Source organism: Clinocottus analis, unplaced genomic scaffold (assembly GCF_023055335.1).
Source record: "Clinocottus analis isolate CAN_PGR_092001 unplaced genomic scaffold, fCliAna1.0.p SCAF_24, whole genome shotgun sequence".
In the NCBI taxonomy this organism is placed as follows: Eukaryota; Metazoa; Chordata; class Actinopteri; order Perciformes; family Cottidae; genus Clinocottus; species Clinocottus analis.
The window spans coordinates 822,024-835,000 of record NW_027175976.1 but is presented as its reverse complement, the minus strand read 5'-3'; the positions used below and the strand labels follow the sequence as shown (position 1 = coordinate 835,000).

At 43.7% G+C, this 12,977-nt stretch overlaps 1 protein-coding gene across 1 annotated transcript in view; it reads left to right on the top strand.

Annotated features, from left to right (window-relative positions):
* LOC137794046 (kinesin heavy chain-like) overlaps positions 1-12,965 on the top strand; it is a 16,368-nt gene extending 3,403 nt beyond the window's left edge. Inside the window, exons 6-27 of the mRNA XM_068590613.1 lie at positions 164-212; positions 307-362; positions 493-580; positions 799-923; positions 1,005-1,109; positions 1,184-1,332; positions 2,326-2,474; positions 7,571-7,752; positions 7,882-7,950; positions 8,035-8,241; positions 8,572-8,724; positions 8,828-9,025; positions 9,433-9,550; positions 9,663-9,739; positions 9,823-9,932; positions 10,018-10,119; positions 10,195-10,255; positions 10,380-10,451; positions 10,551-10,655; positions 10,794-11,010; positions 11,103-11,198; positions 11,499-12,965. Of these exons, the coding sequence (XP_068446714.1) occupies positions 164-212; positions 307-362; positions 493-580; positions 799-923; positions 1,005-1,109; positions 1,184-1,332; positions 2,326-2,474; positions 7,571-7,752; positions 7,882-7,950; positions 8,035-8,241; positions 8,572-8,724; positions 8,828-9,025; positions 9,433-9,550; positions 9,663-9,739; positions 9,823-9,932; positions 10,018-10,119; positions 10,195-10,255; positions 10,380-10,451; positions 10,551-10,655; positions 10,794-11,010; positions 11,103-11,188 (2,478 nt within the window). The 3' untranslated portion in view covers positions 11,189-11,198; positions 11,499-12,965. The remainder of the gene's footprint in view (positions 1-163; positions 213-306; positions 363-492; positions 581-798; positions 924-1,004; positions 1,110-1,183; positions 1,333-2,325; positions 2,475-7,570; positions 7,753-7,881; positions 7,951-8,034; positions 8,242-8,571; positions 8,725-8,827; positions 9,026-9,432; positions 9,551-9,662; positions 9,740-9,822; positions 9,933-10,017; positions 10,120-10,194; positions 10,256-10,379; positions 10,452-10,550; positions 10,656-10,793; positions 11,011-11,102; positions 11,199-11,498) is intronic.
* Positions 12,966-12,977: the final 12 nt, after the last annotated feature.

Below are 12,977 nucleotides of genomic sequence, written 5' to 3'. Positions count from 1 at the left end.
GAGGAACTAAAACCCGCTGGAACGTGCAAAGCTGCAGCATCTGTCGCCATGAATCATAACGTTTCTCTTAAGCCTCTAAAGATTGATGAATATAACTGTATTTCATGCTTTAATATCTAAATGATCTAGAAGATTCAGAGGTTCAGGCGTTTCCTCTGTGCAGGTTTCCTATTTTGAAATCTACATGGACAAGATCAGAGACCTGCTGGATGGTGAGTACGGACGCTTCTCTCAAAGTGCGCCACATTTAAAGTGAATTGAACTTTTGCGTGATGATCCTGTCTCTTTTCTTCCTCCTGTGTGAAGTGTCGAAGACAAACCTCGCTGTGCACGAGGACAAAAACAGAGTTCCCTACGTGAAGGTTTGTCAACCGGCTCCATGTTTGATATCCAGACAGTTGGATTATTCAAATTAAATATCCTTTCAGACCGTGATGGATCAGTTTGTGCCAGTTATACGTTGTCACCTGTGAATGTGTGTCTTCCTGTCAGGGTTGTACCGAGCGCTTCGTGTCCAGTCCAGAGGAGGTCATGGACGTCATCGATGAGGGCAAAAGCAATCGGCACGTGGCCGTGACGAGTATGTACAGCGTTATATGTGTACTTTAACATCAACCACAACATCTTTCTCCCAATGTGTTGACTCATCTTTCACATTTCATGTCAAAAAGTTCCGTGTGAGATCTGTGTTGCCCTCTAGTGGTGAGGGTGCAGATTGCAGCCCGTATAAAATACCTCTACGGTTCCTTTCCACACGTGATGAGCAGACTGTGCTTCTTTGTCACTTCTTTGTCACAGACATGAACGAGCACAGCTCTCGCAGCCACAGCATCTTCCTCATCAACATCAAGCAGGAGAACATGGAGACGGAGAAGAAGCTGTCGGGGAAGCTCTACCTGGTCGACCTGGCGGGCAGCGAGAAGGTGACCGAGCGAGTGAGAGCGCCGCCGCGGCGCAGGTTCCCCCCCATGAAGAGGATGTGATATCTAATCTCATCCCGACAGGTCAGCAAGACGGGAGCGGAGGGATCCGTGCTGGACGAGGCCAAGAACATCAACAAATCCCTGTCGGCGCTCGGGAACGTCATCTCGGCTCTCGCCGAGGGAACGGTGGGTTTGCCGCGCGGCGAGCTCTTCCTCCAAAGAACGTAGATTGAAATGCTTTTTTTTTTTTCCCCTTGCAGAAATCCCACGTGCCGTACAGAGACAGCAAGATGACGCGCATCCTGCAGGACTCTCTGGGGGGGAACTGCCGCACCACCATCATCATCTGCTGCTCGCCGTCCGTCTACAACGAGTGCGAGACCAAGACCACGCTCATGTTCGGACAGAGGTGTGTGTGTGTGTGTGTGTGTGTGTGTGTGTGTGTGTGTGCTGACGTCAAACGAGCCTCCAGATGGCTCTTAGTTTCCTGCTGTGTGTTTCTATGTATAGATCTCTCTGATGAAACTGTCCGCACCGTGTATGGTTTATATTTAAGCTCGTTGACGTCTGAAAGTATTACTTCATTTATACAACGTTAAAACTCTCTGGCGTCTCCTATGGAAGCCCATTCCCGCCGCACACACACAAAAAAATAGGACCAAAAATTAGAACCGAAAAAAAAGAATTAGGGAGAAAAAAAAATTAGGACCAAAAAAAATAAAAAAAATCAAGGACAAAAAATAAAATTATTTCTTCTGGAAGTCCATTCCTGCCACACACACAAAAAATTAGGACCAAAAAAAATTAAATTAAAAAAAAATAGGTAGAAAAAAATAGGACTTTTTTTTTTTAAATGAGGACAAAAAAAAATAAAAAATAAAAATTAGGACCAATTTCTGTTGTCTTTTTTTCCGTTGACTTGAAAAAAGGCAACAAAAAAAAAAAATCATTTTGGGAGAGAAATGAGAACTTGACTACTGACTACAAATGTCAAAATTACAGTATGAACAATACATATTTACATTTAAATTAAGGTATTGTAAAACCAAAGTGATAAAATAACGTATTGCTTAGATGTTTTTTTTTATTTTCGTCAACAAAAAGAAAGATTTTATTTTCTCCCTAATTTTTTTTTTGGTCCAAATTCTTTTCTTTTTTTTGGTCCTAATTTGTATTTTATTTTATTTTTTGGTCCTACATTTTTTATTTTTTTTATTTGTCCTAATTTTTTTTTGTGTGCGGGAATGGGCTTCCATAAAAAAAATAGAAAAGTACAAGAGATAATTTTTTAACCCTTAACTTTTAGAAACCCATTTTAAGTCCCAGCAACGGGTCGAATGCGACTAAATGGATGTTATGTGTTTGGATTTATCCGTTAACTTGCAAACAAACTTAATTTCAGAGCCAAGACCATCAAGAACACCGTGTCCGTGAACCTGGAGCTGACGGCTGAAGAGTGGAAGAAGAAGTACGAGAAGCAGAAGGAGAAGAACAAGAGCCTGAAAACCGTCATCCAGCGGCTGGAGGCCGAGCTGAACCGCTGGAGGAACGGTGAGAGCGACAGACACAGAACCCAAAGAACCGTTTTAGAGAACGTTTGGTCGAGTGGAAGGATGAGCGTCTGTCTTCTGGAAGACATTCCTCATGCTGTGCGGCCGTTTTCTCACATTTCTCTTCTCATTTTTGCATTTGTTCCTCTTTAATTTGTCACCAATTATTGTCATATTTACATGACAAAAAGTGTGAAATAGTGATATTTTAAAATATCCCAAGAAATGAAAATAGTCATGCTGTAGCATGTCGAAAAAAATAAAAAATAAAAAATTGCAAAACTAAAACCAAGGCAAGAGCTTCCAGAGAGAAAGATATTGATGACATTATCGTCATATTTACATGAGAAAAGAGTGAAATGATGATACTTTAAATTATCCCAAAAAGGGGAAAAAAACTTTTTACAGCAAGAAACCTTTCAGGGCTCCTGTGATGAGTAGCTCATCTTGATGGGTGTAGGATCAGATTCCAGGAGGTTGTGGGTTTGAATCTCATGAGGATCATTTTGTTTTCAGGTGTGTTAACCACACTAAAGGTCAAATACAGCAAGAAACCATGCAGGTGTACTGTGATGAATAGCTCACCTTGATGGGTGAAGGATCAGAATGTGGGAAGTTGTGGGTTTGAATCTCATGAGGCTAATCTTGTTTTAAGGTGCGTTGACCACACTTGATGTCAAATAAAAGTGTAGTCTAAGTGATTCTACACATCCAGTGATCTCTATAGAGTGCTGCTAAAGTTGCAGTCTCTCAAACAGAAGGTATTGTGTTCGATTCCCAGATGAAAGTTTGTTTAAATTTGTGTTTCACGGTCGCTCTTGTTTCACTGGTTCAATGTCATTCACTAATGAGCTACATGGGGACTTTAGCACAGTGGTATCAGTGTTGATCTACAACCACAAGGTCGCATGTTCAATACCCAGCTGAGTGGTTGTGAGTTCAACTCTCATGAGTGCTTCAAATTTTTAGGTCTAACATGCAATGACAAAGTCAAATATGCAAAGACCAGAGTTTCAGGTGTGAAGCGGACTGGTAGTGCAGTGATGAGTGCACATGGAACCTGTCCTGGAACAATAGTCTGTACGTGTGGGTTCGAATCCCACTCATAGCCAAGTCACTGGTCTTCTGAACACGTGAGGAGGAAGTTACGTACTTATTTTATGCGTTTAAGAGATTTGGGGCGGCACAAAATGCGTCCTTGGCCCAGCTTGATCAGTGTCTGTCCTGTAGCTCCTGTGTTGCTGGTTCAATGCCCGTGTCTCAAGCTATTACTACAGATTGGTTGTCTGGACCAAACCACCGCCGGGGAACCAGAAACCCGGCGCTGGTTGCTCGAGACAACAAATCTGGTGACAACCCGAGACATTGAATTAAGCTGGGTATTGAACCAGCAACCCGGGAGTTACAAGGCGAACGCTGATCAAGCTGTGCTATAGCCGCCCACCAGCACGCCACTTCTAATCTCTTTAAGTACCTACGAGTGAGATTTGAACCCAGAAAGTTAGTACTTAACTTACTCCTCACCCTGCCTACATCTTCCAAAAACTTGAAGCACTCATGAGGATCGAACTCACAACCACAAGCTCAGCTGGGTATTGAACATGCGACCTTGTGGTTGTAGGTCAACACTGATACCACTGTGCTAAAGTCCCCATGTAGCTCATTAGTAAATGACATTGAACCAGTGAAACAAGAGCGACCGTGAAACACAAATTTAAACAAACTGTCATCTGGGAATCGAACACAGGACCTTCTGTTTGAGAGACCGCAACTTTAGCAGTACTCTATAGAGATCAGTATGGCATGAATTTTTTTTTTTCGACATGCTATATCATGACTTTTTTTTCGCTTTTTTGGATTTTTTAAAATGTCATTATTTCACTATTTTTTATGTAAATATGACAATAATGTGATCAAGATGTTTCTCTCTGGAAGCTCTTGCCTTGGTATTAGTTTAGCAGGATTTCTTTTTTTCGAAAAAATGAAAAAATTGGCATGTCGAAAAAAAAGTGAAAAAAATGAAATCCTGCTAAACTAATATCAAGGCAAGAGCTTCCAGAGAGAAACATATTGATCACATTATTGTCATATTTACATGAAAAAATGTGAAATAATGACACTTTAAAAAATCCCAAAAAGTGAAAAAAAGGCATGTCGAAAAAAAAAAATTCATGCCATACTGATCTCTATAGAGTACTGCTAAAGTTGCAGTCTCTGAAACAGAAGGTCTTGTGTTCGATTCCCAGATGACAGTTTGTTTAAATTTGTGTTTCACGGTCGCTCTTGTTTCACTGGTTCAATGTCATTCACTAATGAGCTACATGGGGACTTTAGCACAGTGGTATCAGTGTTGACCTACAACCACAAGGTCGCATGTTCAATACCCAGCTGAGCTTGTGGTTGTGAGTTCGATCCTCATGAGTGCTTCAAGTTTTTGGAAGATGTAGGCAGGGTGAGGAGTAAGTTAAGTACTAACTTACTGGGTTCAAATCTCACTCGTAGGTACTTAAAGAGATTAGAAGTTGCGTGCTGGTGGGCGGCTATAGCTCAGCTTGATCAGCGTTCGCCTTGTAACTCCCGGGTTGCTGGTTCAATACCCAGCTTAATTCAATGTCTCGGGTTGTCACCAGATTTGTTGTCTCGAGCAACCAGCGCCGGGTTTCTGGTTCCCCGGCGGTGGTTTGGTCCAGACAACCAATCTGTAGTAATAGCTTGAGACACGGGCATTGAACCAGCAACACAGGAGCTACAGGACAGACACTGATCAAGCTGGGCCAAGGACGCATTTTGCGACGCCCCAAATCGCTTAAAAGCAGAAAATAAGTATGTAACTTACTCCTCACATGTTTAGAAGACCAGCGACTTGGCTATGAGTGGGATTCGAACCCACACGTACAGACTCTTGTTCCAGGACAGGTTCCATGTGCACTCATCACCGCACTACCAGTCCGCTTCACACCTGAAACTCTGGTCTTTGCATATTTGACTTTGTCATTGCATGTCAGACCTAAAAACTTGAAGCACTCATGAGAGTTGAACTCAGAACAACTCAGCTGGGTATTGAACATGCAACCTTGTGGTTGTAGGTCAACACTGATACCACTGTGCTAAAGTCCCCATGTAGCTCATTAGTAAATGACATTGAACCAGTGAAACAAGAGCGACCGTGAAACACAAATTTAAACAAACTGTCATCTGGGAATCGAACACAATACCTTTTGCCCACAACGCCCAAGTTCATATCCTTCACCCATCAAGGTGAGCTATTCATCACAGTTCACCTGCATGGTTTCTTGCTGTATTTGACTTCTAGTTTGGTGAACACACCTTGAAACAAGAAGATCCTCTTGAGATTCAATCTTACAACGTTCAGGGACTGTGGCTCAGTGGTTGGCATGCCTGTGTTTTAATCAGGTGGTCAGTGGTTCAAACTTATTGCTCCCTGTTGCTGTGTCTAGAGAGATATATCCATCTATAGATATATCTCTCGAGACACAGCAACAATAAGTAGAGTTTGAACCGGATACACGTGAGCGGGATTTGAACAAATGACCCCCTAATTGAAAGCAGGCATGCCAACCACTGAGCCACAGTCATTCAGCAAACTACAGAGAAAGACAATATCAGATCTATCATATCTGGATCTATAGACCTAGACACATCGATGTGTTTTATCAATATTGTCATATTTACATGACAAAAAGAGTGAAATGGTGATACTTTAAAATATATCTCAAAACCTGAAAAAAAGTCATGCTGTAGCATGTCGAGAAAAAAAGCCAAAAAAGGTCTTTGTAATAAAAATATTGTAAATCTAATAGAAAGGTAAGAGCGTCCTGAGAGAGACATTTTGATCATATTATTGTCACTTATAAATGAAGAAGAGTGAAATAGTGATATTTTAAAATATCACAAAAACAAAAAAAAAGTCACGCTATAGCGCGTCTTAAAACCTATAGAAGCCCATTCCCGCTACACAAAAACAATTAGGACCAAAAAAAATAAAATAAGAATTAAGACCAAAAAAAATAAAAAATTAGGACCAAAAAAATAAAATAAAAATTAGGGACAAAAAAAATAAAAATAAATTACGACAAAAAAAAAAATTAGAACCAAAATAAAAAATAAACTTTTTTTTTTCGTTGTCTTTTTTTTCGTTGAGTTGAAAAAAGGCAACGGAAAAAAAACAAAAAACGTTTCATTCCAGGAGAGAAATGAGAAGTTAACAACTGACTACAAATGTCAAAATTACAGTTACAGTCTAAATATAATTGTAGCTCATATTTGTACACACAAAGTACATTGTTGTCCTTCCATTGACCGTTTTTAAGAACTGAGTAAAATGCAAAGTCCACACATGTATTGAATGAATTATTTACTTTAAAGTAACCATCAACAGGCTTACGTGTGGTTGACAATGCTAAGCTATCTTGAATATAAAACAGTGCTTACAATGTTAAATTAAAAGAATACGTGAATTGAAAGAAGATTGGACTATTATGTGACTTGTACTTGTTTTGTTGTATGAACAATACAAATTTACATTTAAATGAAGATATTGTAAAACCCAAGTGATGAAATAACGTATTGCTTAGATGGGATTTTTTTTATTTTCGTCAACAAAAAGAAAGAATTCTTTTTTTTTTGGTCCCTATTTCTTTTCTTTTTTTTTTGGTCCTCATTTTACTTTATTTCGTTTTTTTGGTCCTAATTTTTTTTTTTGTTTGGCTGGAATGGGCTTCCATATAAACACGATCAAAAAAAGTATTTTTAACAGAAATACTGCAAATCTATTAGCAAAGCGAGAGAGTCCGTAGAGAGACATTTTGATCATATTATTGTCATATTTACATGAAAAAAAGAGTCAAATAATGACACTTTAAAAAATCCTAAAAAGTGAAAAAAAAGTAATGTCGAAAAGATATTTCAAAAAATGCCATTGAAACAAAAATATTACAAATCTAATAGAAAGACGAGCTGCCGAAATACAACACACACACACACACACACACACTCACACACACACACACACGCACACACGCACACACACACTCACACACACACTCACACACACACTCAGCGTGCTCCGTGTTGCAGGGGAGGACGTCCCTGAGGAGGAGCAGCTGAGCGCCAAGGACCAGAAGAGCGCCGAGCCGTGCGACAACACGCCCGTCATCGACAACCTGCTGCCGCCCGGAGGAGGCGTCTCCGTCCCCGGAGACGAGCGGAGCAAATACGAGGAGGACGTCAGCAACCTCTACAAGCAGCTGGACGACAAGGTGAAGCGAGGAAGAGGCTGCTGCTCCTCCTCCTCTTCCTCTTCCTCCCATCCACATCCCGCTCATTGAAACGAGAACAGAAAACGTTCAGTCTGTAATAAAACATCTCATCACTGATTATTTCTGCAGGATGACGAGATCAACCAACACAGTCAGCTGGCTGAGAAACTCAAGGAGCAGATGATGGACCAGGAAGAGGTTTAGCTCCCACAATGCAACTGTTCAATAAACTACACCCGCATGTGAGTTCATGTCGGTGTGACGTAGCGTTTCTGTTCGCAGCTGCTGGCGTCCACGAGGCGCGACTACGAGAAGATCCAGGAGGAGCTGTGCCGGCTGCAGGCGGAGAACGAGCTGGCCAAGGAGGAGGTGAAGGAGGTGCTGCAGGCGCTGGAGGAGCTGGCCGTCAACTACGACCAGAAGAGCCAGGAGGTGGAGGAGCGCGACCACGGCAACCTGCAGCTGGTGGAGGAGCTGCAGCACAAGACGGTGATTATTCATATTGATCATATTTATGTTAGAAACACATCAAAACGAGGAGAACAACTAGAACGATGTTTCCTGTCATCCAACACCAGGCGTGGTCATGTAATACATGTAGAAAATAGGGTTTCATATATTTAAATGAACTATTCATTCTATATTTATGTATTTGAAATGTTTTTATTATGTTATTATTTGTTGTTTTGATCACTAATGTTTAAGTTCAGTGTTTAAGCATAGTGTTTAAAGTATAATATTTAAAGCATAACATTACAGCGCAGTGCTCATAGTATGATATTTAAAGCGTAATATTTAAAGCAATAATAACCTCTGCAGGTGCTGCTGGCGGCGGTGCAGAGGGAGCTGACTCAGCTGCAGGAGCTGAGCGGCCTGCAGAGGAAGCGAGCCGGCGAGGTCCTCAACCTGCTGCTGCGTGACCTCAGCGACATGGGCGCCATCATCGGCACCGGCGACGTGAAGATCGGCGCGGTGAGAAACGGCCGCTGGTCAAAATCGGGCGTCGTCTCTCGCCCTCCTCTCCGGTCCTAACCTCCTCTCTCCCTCTCTCTCTCTCTCTCTCTCTCTCTCTCAGTCCTCAGAGGCCAAGGCCGCCGGCTCGGCGGTGGAGGAGGAGTTCACCGTGGCTCGCCTCTACATCAGCAAGATGAAGTCCGAGGTCAAGTCTCTGGTGAACCGCGGCAAGCAGCTGGAGAGCGCTCAGGCCGACGCCCACCGCAAGATCCAGGCCAATGAGAAGGAGCTGGCGTCCTGCCAGCTCCTCATTTCCCAGGTAACCGTCACGTGTAGAGAGACGCAGCGCATGAGGACGTTTAAGCCCCAAAATGGCCCAACGTTGCAGAGAAATAACATTTTAACTTCAACAACACATCCAAGAGGCAATTCCACGGTTATTGCACCTTTCAAAATGATAAATGTGTTTCCTTTGCGTCTGTGGAAACTCTAAAAATACACTTTTTCCACGTGAAAAGTATAAAATGCAACACGTTTCTTCTATCTGGTGGTTTTTAAAGGCCAATATTAATATGATAATGAACTATAATCAACATCTCATCACTACAACTCATATAATTATTTTTTTAATGATCAGAGAAAGCTGAGAAAGCGGTTGCAGGCGTCTCTATCACTTACTGACAGTGACTTTGAGTAAATGACTGATTCCTCTGTCCTCGTGTGCAGCACCAGGCTAAGATCAAGTCTCTGACGGACTACATGCAGAACATGGAGCAGAAGAAGAGGCAGCTGGAGGAGAGCCAGGACGCTCTGAGCGAGGAGCTCACCAAGCTGAAGGCGCAGGGTCAGTGCACCGCGACACACACACACACACACACACACACACACACACACACACACAACCCCGCCGCACAACACTCTGCTCACTGACTTCACCTTCTGTGTTTGTGTCTCAGAGAAAAGACACGAGGTGTCGGGGGAGGAGAAGGAGAAGGAGGACATCGGCAGACCGGGAGGAGACGAGGGCATCAAGGTGACCTGGAGAAAAAGCTCAAAGACAGTCACACGTTTTATAATTTGAATGACGCATCTGTCATGTGTGTTTCCGTCCTGTAGAAAACTCTGGAGGAGCAGCTGGAGAGCCACAGGGAGGCGCACCAGAAGCAGCTCAGCCGCCTCCGAGACGAGATCGAAGACAAGCAGAGGATGCAGGACGAGCTCACCGAGTAAGGACGCGCACTCGTATTCAATGTCATTAAAGGTCGTATTAAGGTGAAGAATAAAAGGACTTCTCACGTCTCTTTGTGTCAGTCTGAACCAGGGTCTGCTGCTGGAGCAGCAGAGGCTCCTGTCCGACTACGACAAGCTGAAGGCCGAGGAGCAGGAGAAGGACGCCAAGCTCCAGAAGCTCACGTAGGCATCCGGCTGCATTTATGAAGAGTATCAGGTGTGTGAGCGTCGGCGTTAATGCCTCTGTGTTGTCTGCAGGCTGCTGAACGAGCAGAGCGAGCTGGCCAGAGAGGACCTGAAGGGCTTGGAGGAGACTGTGGTGAGCGCCTGAAGGTTCACATACGCAACACAGCGTAGTCGTGAAATAAATGGAGCGACACTGAAGTGTGAAACTAAGATGGAGTGACATTGCTGGCTTCATCCTGTCCTCTCTGTCCTCTCAGGCCAAAGAGCTGCAGACTCTGCACAACCTGCGCAAACTCTTCGTTCAGGATCTCACCACGCGGGTCAAGAAGGTACCGCCCCCTTCCCTCCTCTGGGTATCAGCTGTCAATCATCTGCCAGTTTAACACACCAAACAAACTGTGTGTTTTGTTTTTCTCCACCGTCCCAAGAGCGCGGAGCTGGACTGTGAGGAGGGGATCGGAAATGTGGCTCAGAAACAGAAGATCTCCTTCCTGGAGAACAACTTGGAGCAGCTCACCAAAGTCCACAAGCAGGTGATGTAAAGGACTCTCATCCTTTTGACAACACACCTTTAGCAGTTGGGGTTCCTACGACGACTCAAACAGTGAAAGGAGGTCTGGAGGCATCACCGGGTTGAAGGAAACACTGAAGTCCTCGTGCTTTCCCCTCAGCTGGTCCGAGACAACGCAGACCTCCGCTGCGAGCTGCCCAAGCTGGAGAAGCGTCTGCGGGCCACGGCCGAGCGCGTGAAAGCCCTGGAGAACGCCCTGAAGGAGGCCAAGGAGAACGCCATGAGGGACCGCAAGCGCTACCAGCAGGAGGTGGACCGCATCAAGGAGGCCGTCCGGGCCAAGAACATGGCCAGGAGGGGGTTCTCCGCCCAGATCGGTGAGCCGGCCACCGGGCAGGACTCGGAGAGAGAGGAGGGGAGATGAAACGTGTGACTGACTGTTGTTTTTGTTTGTTTGTTCGCGCCTCAGCAAAGCCCATCCGACCAGGACACCACCCACTGTCATCCCCCATCAGCAGCTCCATCAGAGGCGGAGGCGTCTACGCCCACAACTAGTAACCTGCGGGTGAGTCTCACATTTGAACTAAAACACTTTCACTTTACAGGGAGGACTGGATGGATAAAGGAAGTGAGAGCATGTTTAGACGCATTCCTGGCTTCAAAACATGAAGTCTGCAAAAAGCAGATACACTCAGATGAATGTAGAATTTTCCTTTTGCTTTTATCAACATAAAAAATCAGAAACTTGACAAAAATGTTGATTTAAAATCAGAAAATTGCAAAAAAAATGTTGATTTAAAATCAGAAACTGGACGTAAAATGTTCCTCTGCCTCAGTCAAAGCAGCGCTGTGCTTCTTCCCGCAGACAGACCATAATTACCTGAAGCATGCCCATCGTCCCACCTGGAACCACAAGCCCCGCCCCTCGCGTTGGAGCACCAATGGGAGGCCATCACCACAGACTGTCCCCGCTCAGAGAAGCGACGTCCTCAGTGTACATACTATACATGGTGTAAACATATTTAAGTTGTGAATGTAGAGTTTCAGAGGCCTCGTTTAGAAAACGTGAATCATCAAAAACTATTTGCTGTGATTCTCCTGATTTCATTTGTATTTATATTCATGCATTCTGTCATAAATACACACTTATAATCTATAAATGAGGCCCTGATGGAGACGTTTACCAGCGAGCAGGAAGACTTTTAGAGTATTAATTCATCTTAATACCAATCAATATAAATCCTCTCATCAAACTCTGCAAAAATCCCCCAAAATGTCAAAAAATTCCTTTCAGAATGACATATTTTGGCGCTAACTGTCGACGCAGCGCAGCCAAAACCTTCTAGTTTCTACTAACACACAATCTGCAAAACAATAACACCTAAACACATAATTAACACCTCCTCCAAAGTGTTATTTTAATGGATTTTAGTCATTTTCTTTGACTTTTTCCCAGTTACCTCGTAAAATAAATCAAACCCTGCGAAGCTTCAACATAATTAAAGTTCTCTGCAGTGCGGAGCTTCATAATTAAACTGTTTGGCCCCCAAAATTCATGATTGACAGTTAATTCTTAGCTGTTGTTGTTGTTGTTGTTGTTGTTGTTGTGATTGGCTCTCTGTGAGTCCGGCGGGGACACTGACCAGCCAATCAGGCGTCCCGGGACTCCAGCAGCGCTGCAGTCACGTGATCAACACAGAGGATCCTTCTAAAAATAGAGATTAATAGTGTTTGAAGTGTTGCACTCGGTCCCTGAAGCTCCTGATCGGCCAATCGGACGCTTCAACGACACAGAACACGACAGATCCATGAATCCTCCCTCGACCGAGTCCGACTCACTCTGCCACACCTCGTGCCTTCAGACACACCTGAACCTACACGCTGTCGTCACAGGTAAACGAACACAGTTGCAGGTTTTGCAGAACAACTTCGTCCACGTCCTAAATTGAAAGCAAAAGATTGTAGTCGAGGAATCAAATCAACGATGTTATCCGACGTCTGCTTCCTGAAACAGTTTAGCATGTTTTTAGAATGCACAATATTATCTCCAGATGATGCAACGGGCAACTTTCGAAGGCAACGGTTGCCAGAGAGTACTCTCTTCATTTGATGTTTGAATGCGTTTGCTGGCTGCGGTCACAGTGGATGTACCTGCATGGAGCGCGAGGGCTCATGGAGGACGAGCGGCAGCCATTTTGAAACACCGCGCAATTTTACCTCAACGACGGGATTTGGTTCGCGAAACGCTTTTTTTCCGGTTGTTTGTTTTGGCTGCATATCTCTGAATATACCTGCAATTAAATTGATGCAATTAAAGCTTAAATATAATTCACTTATCTGGTTT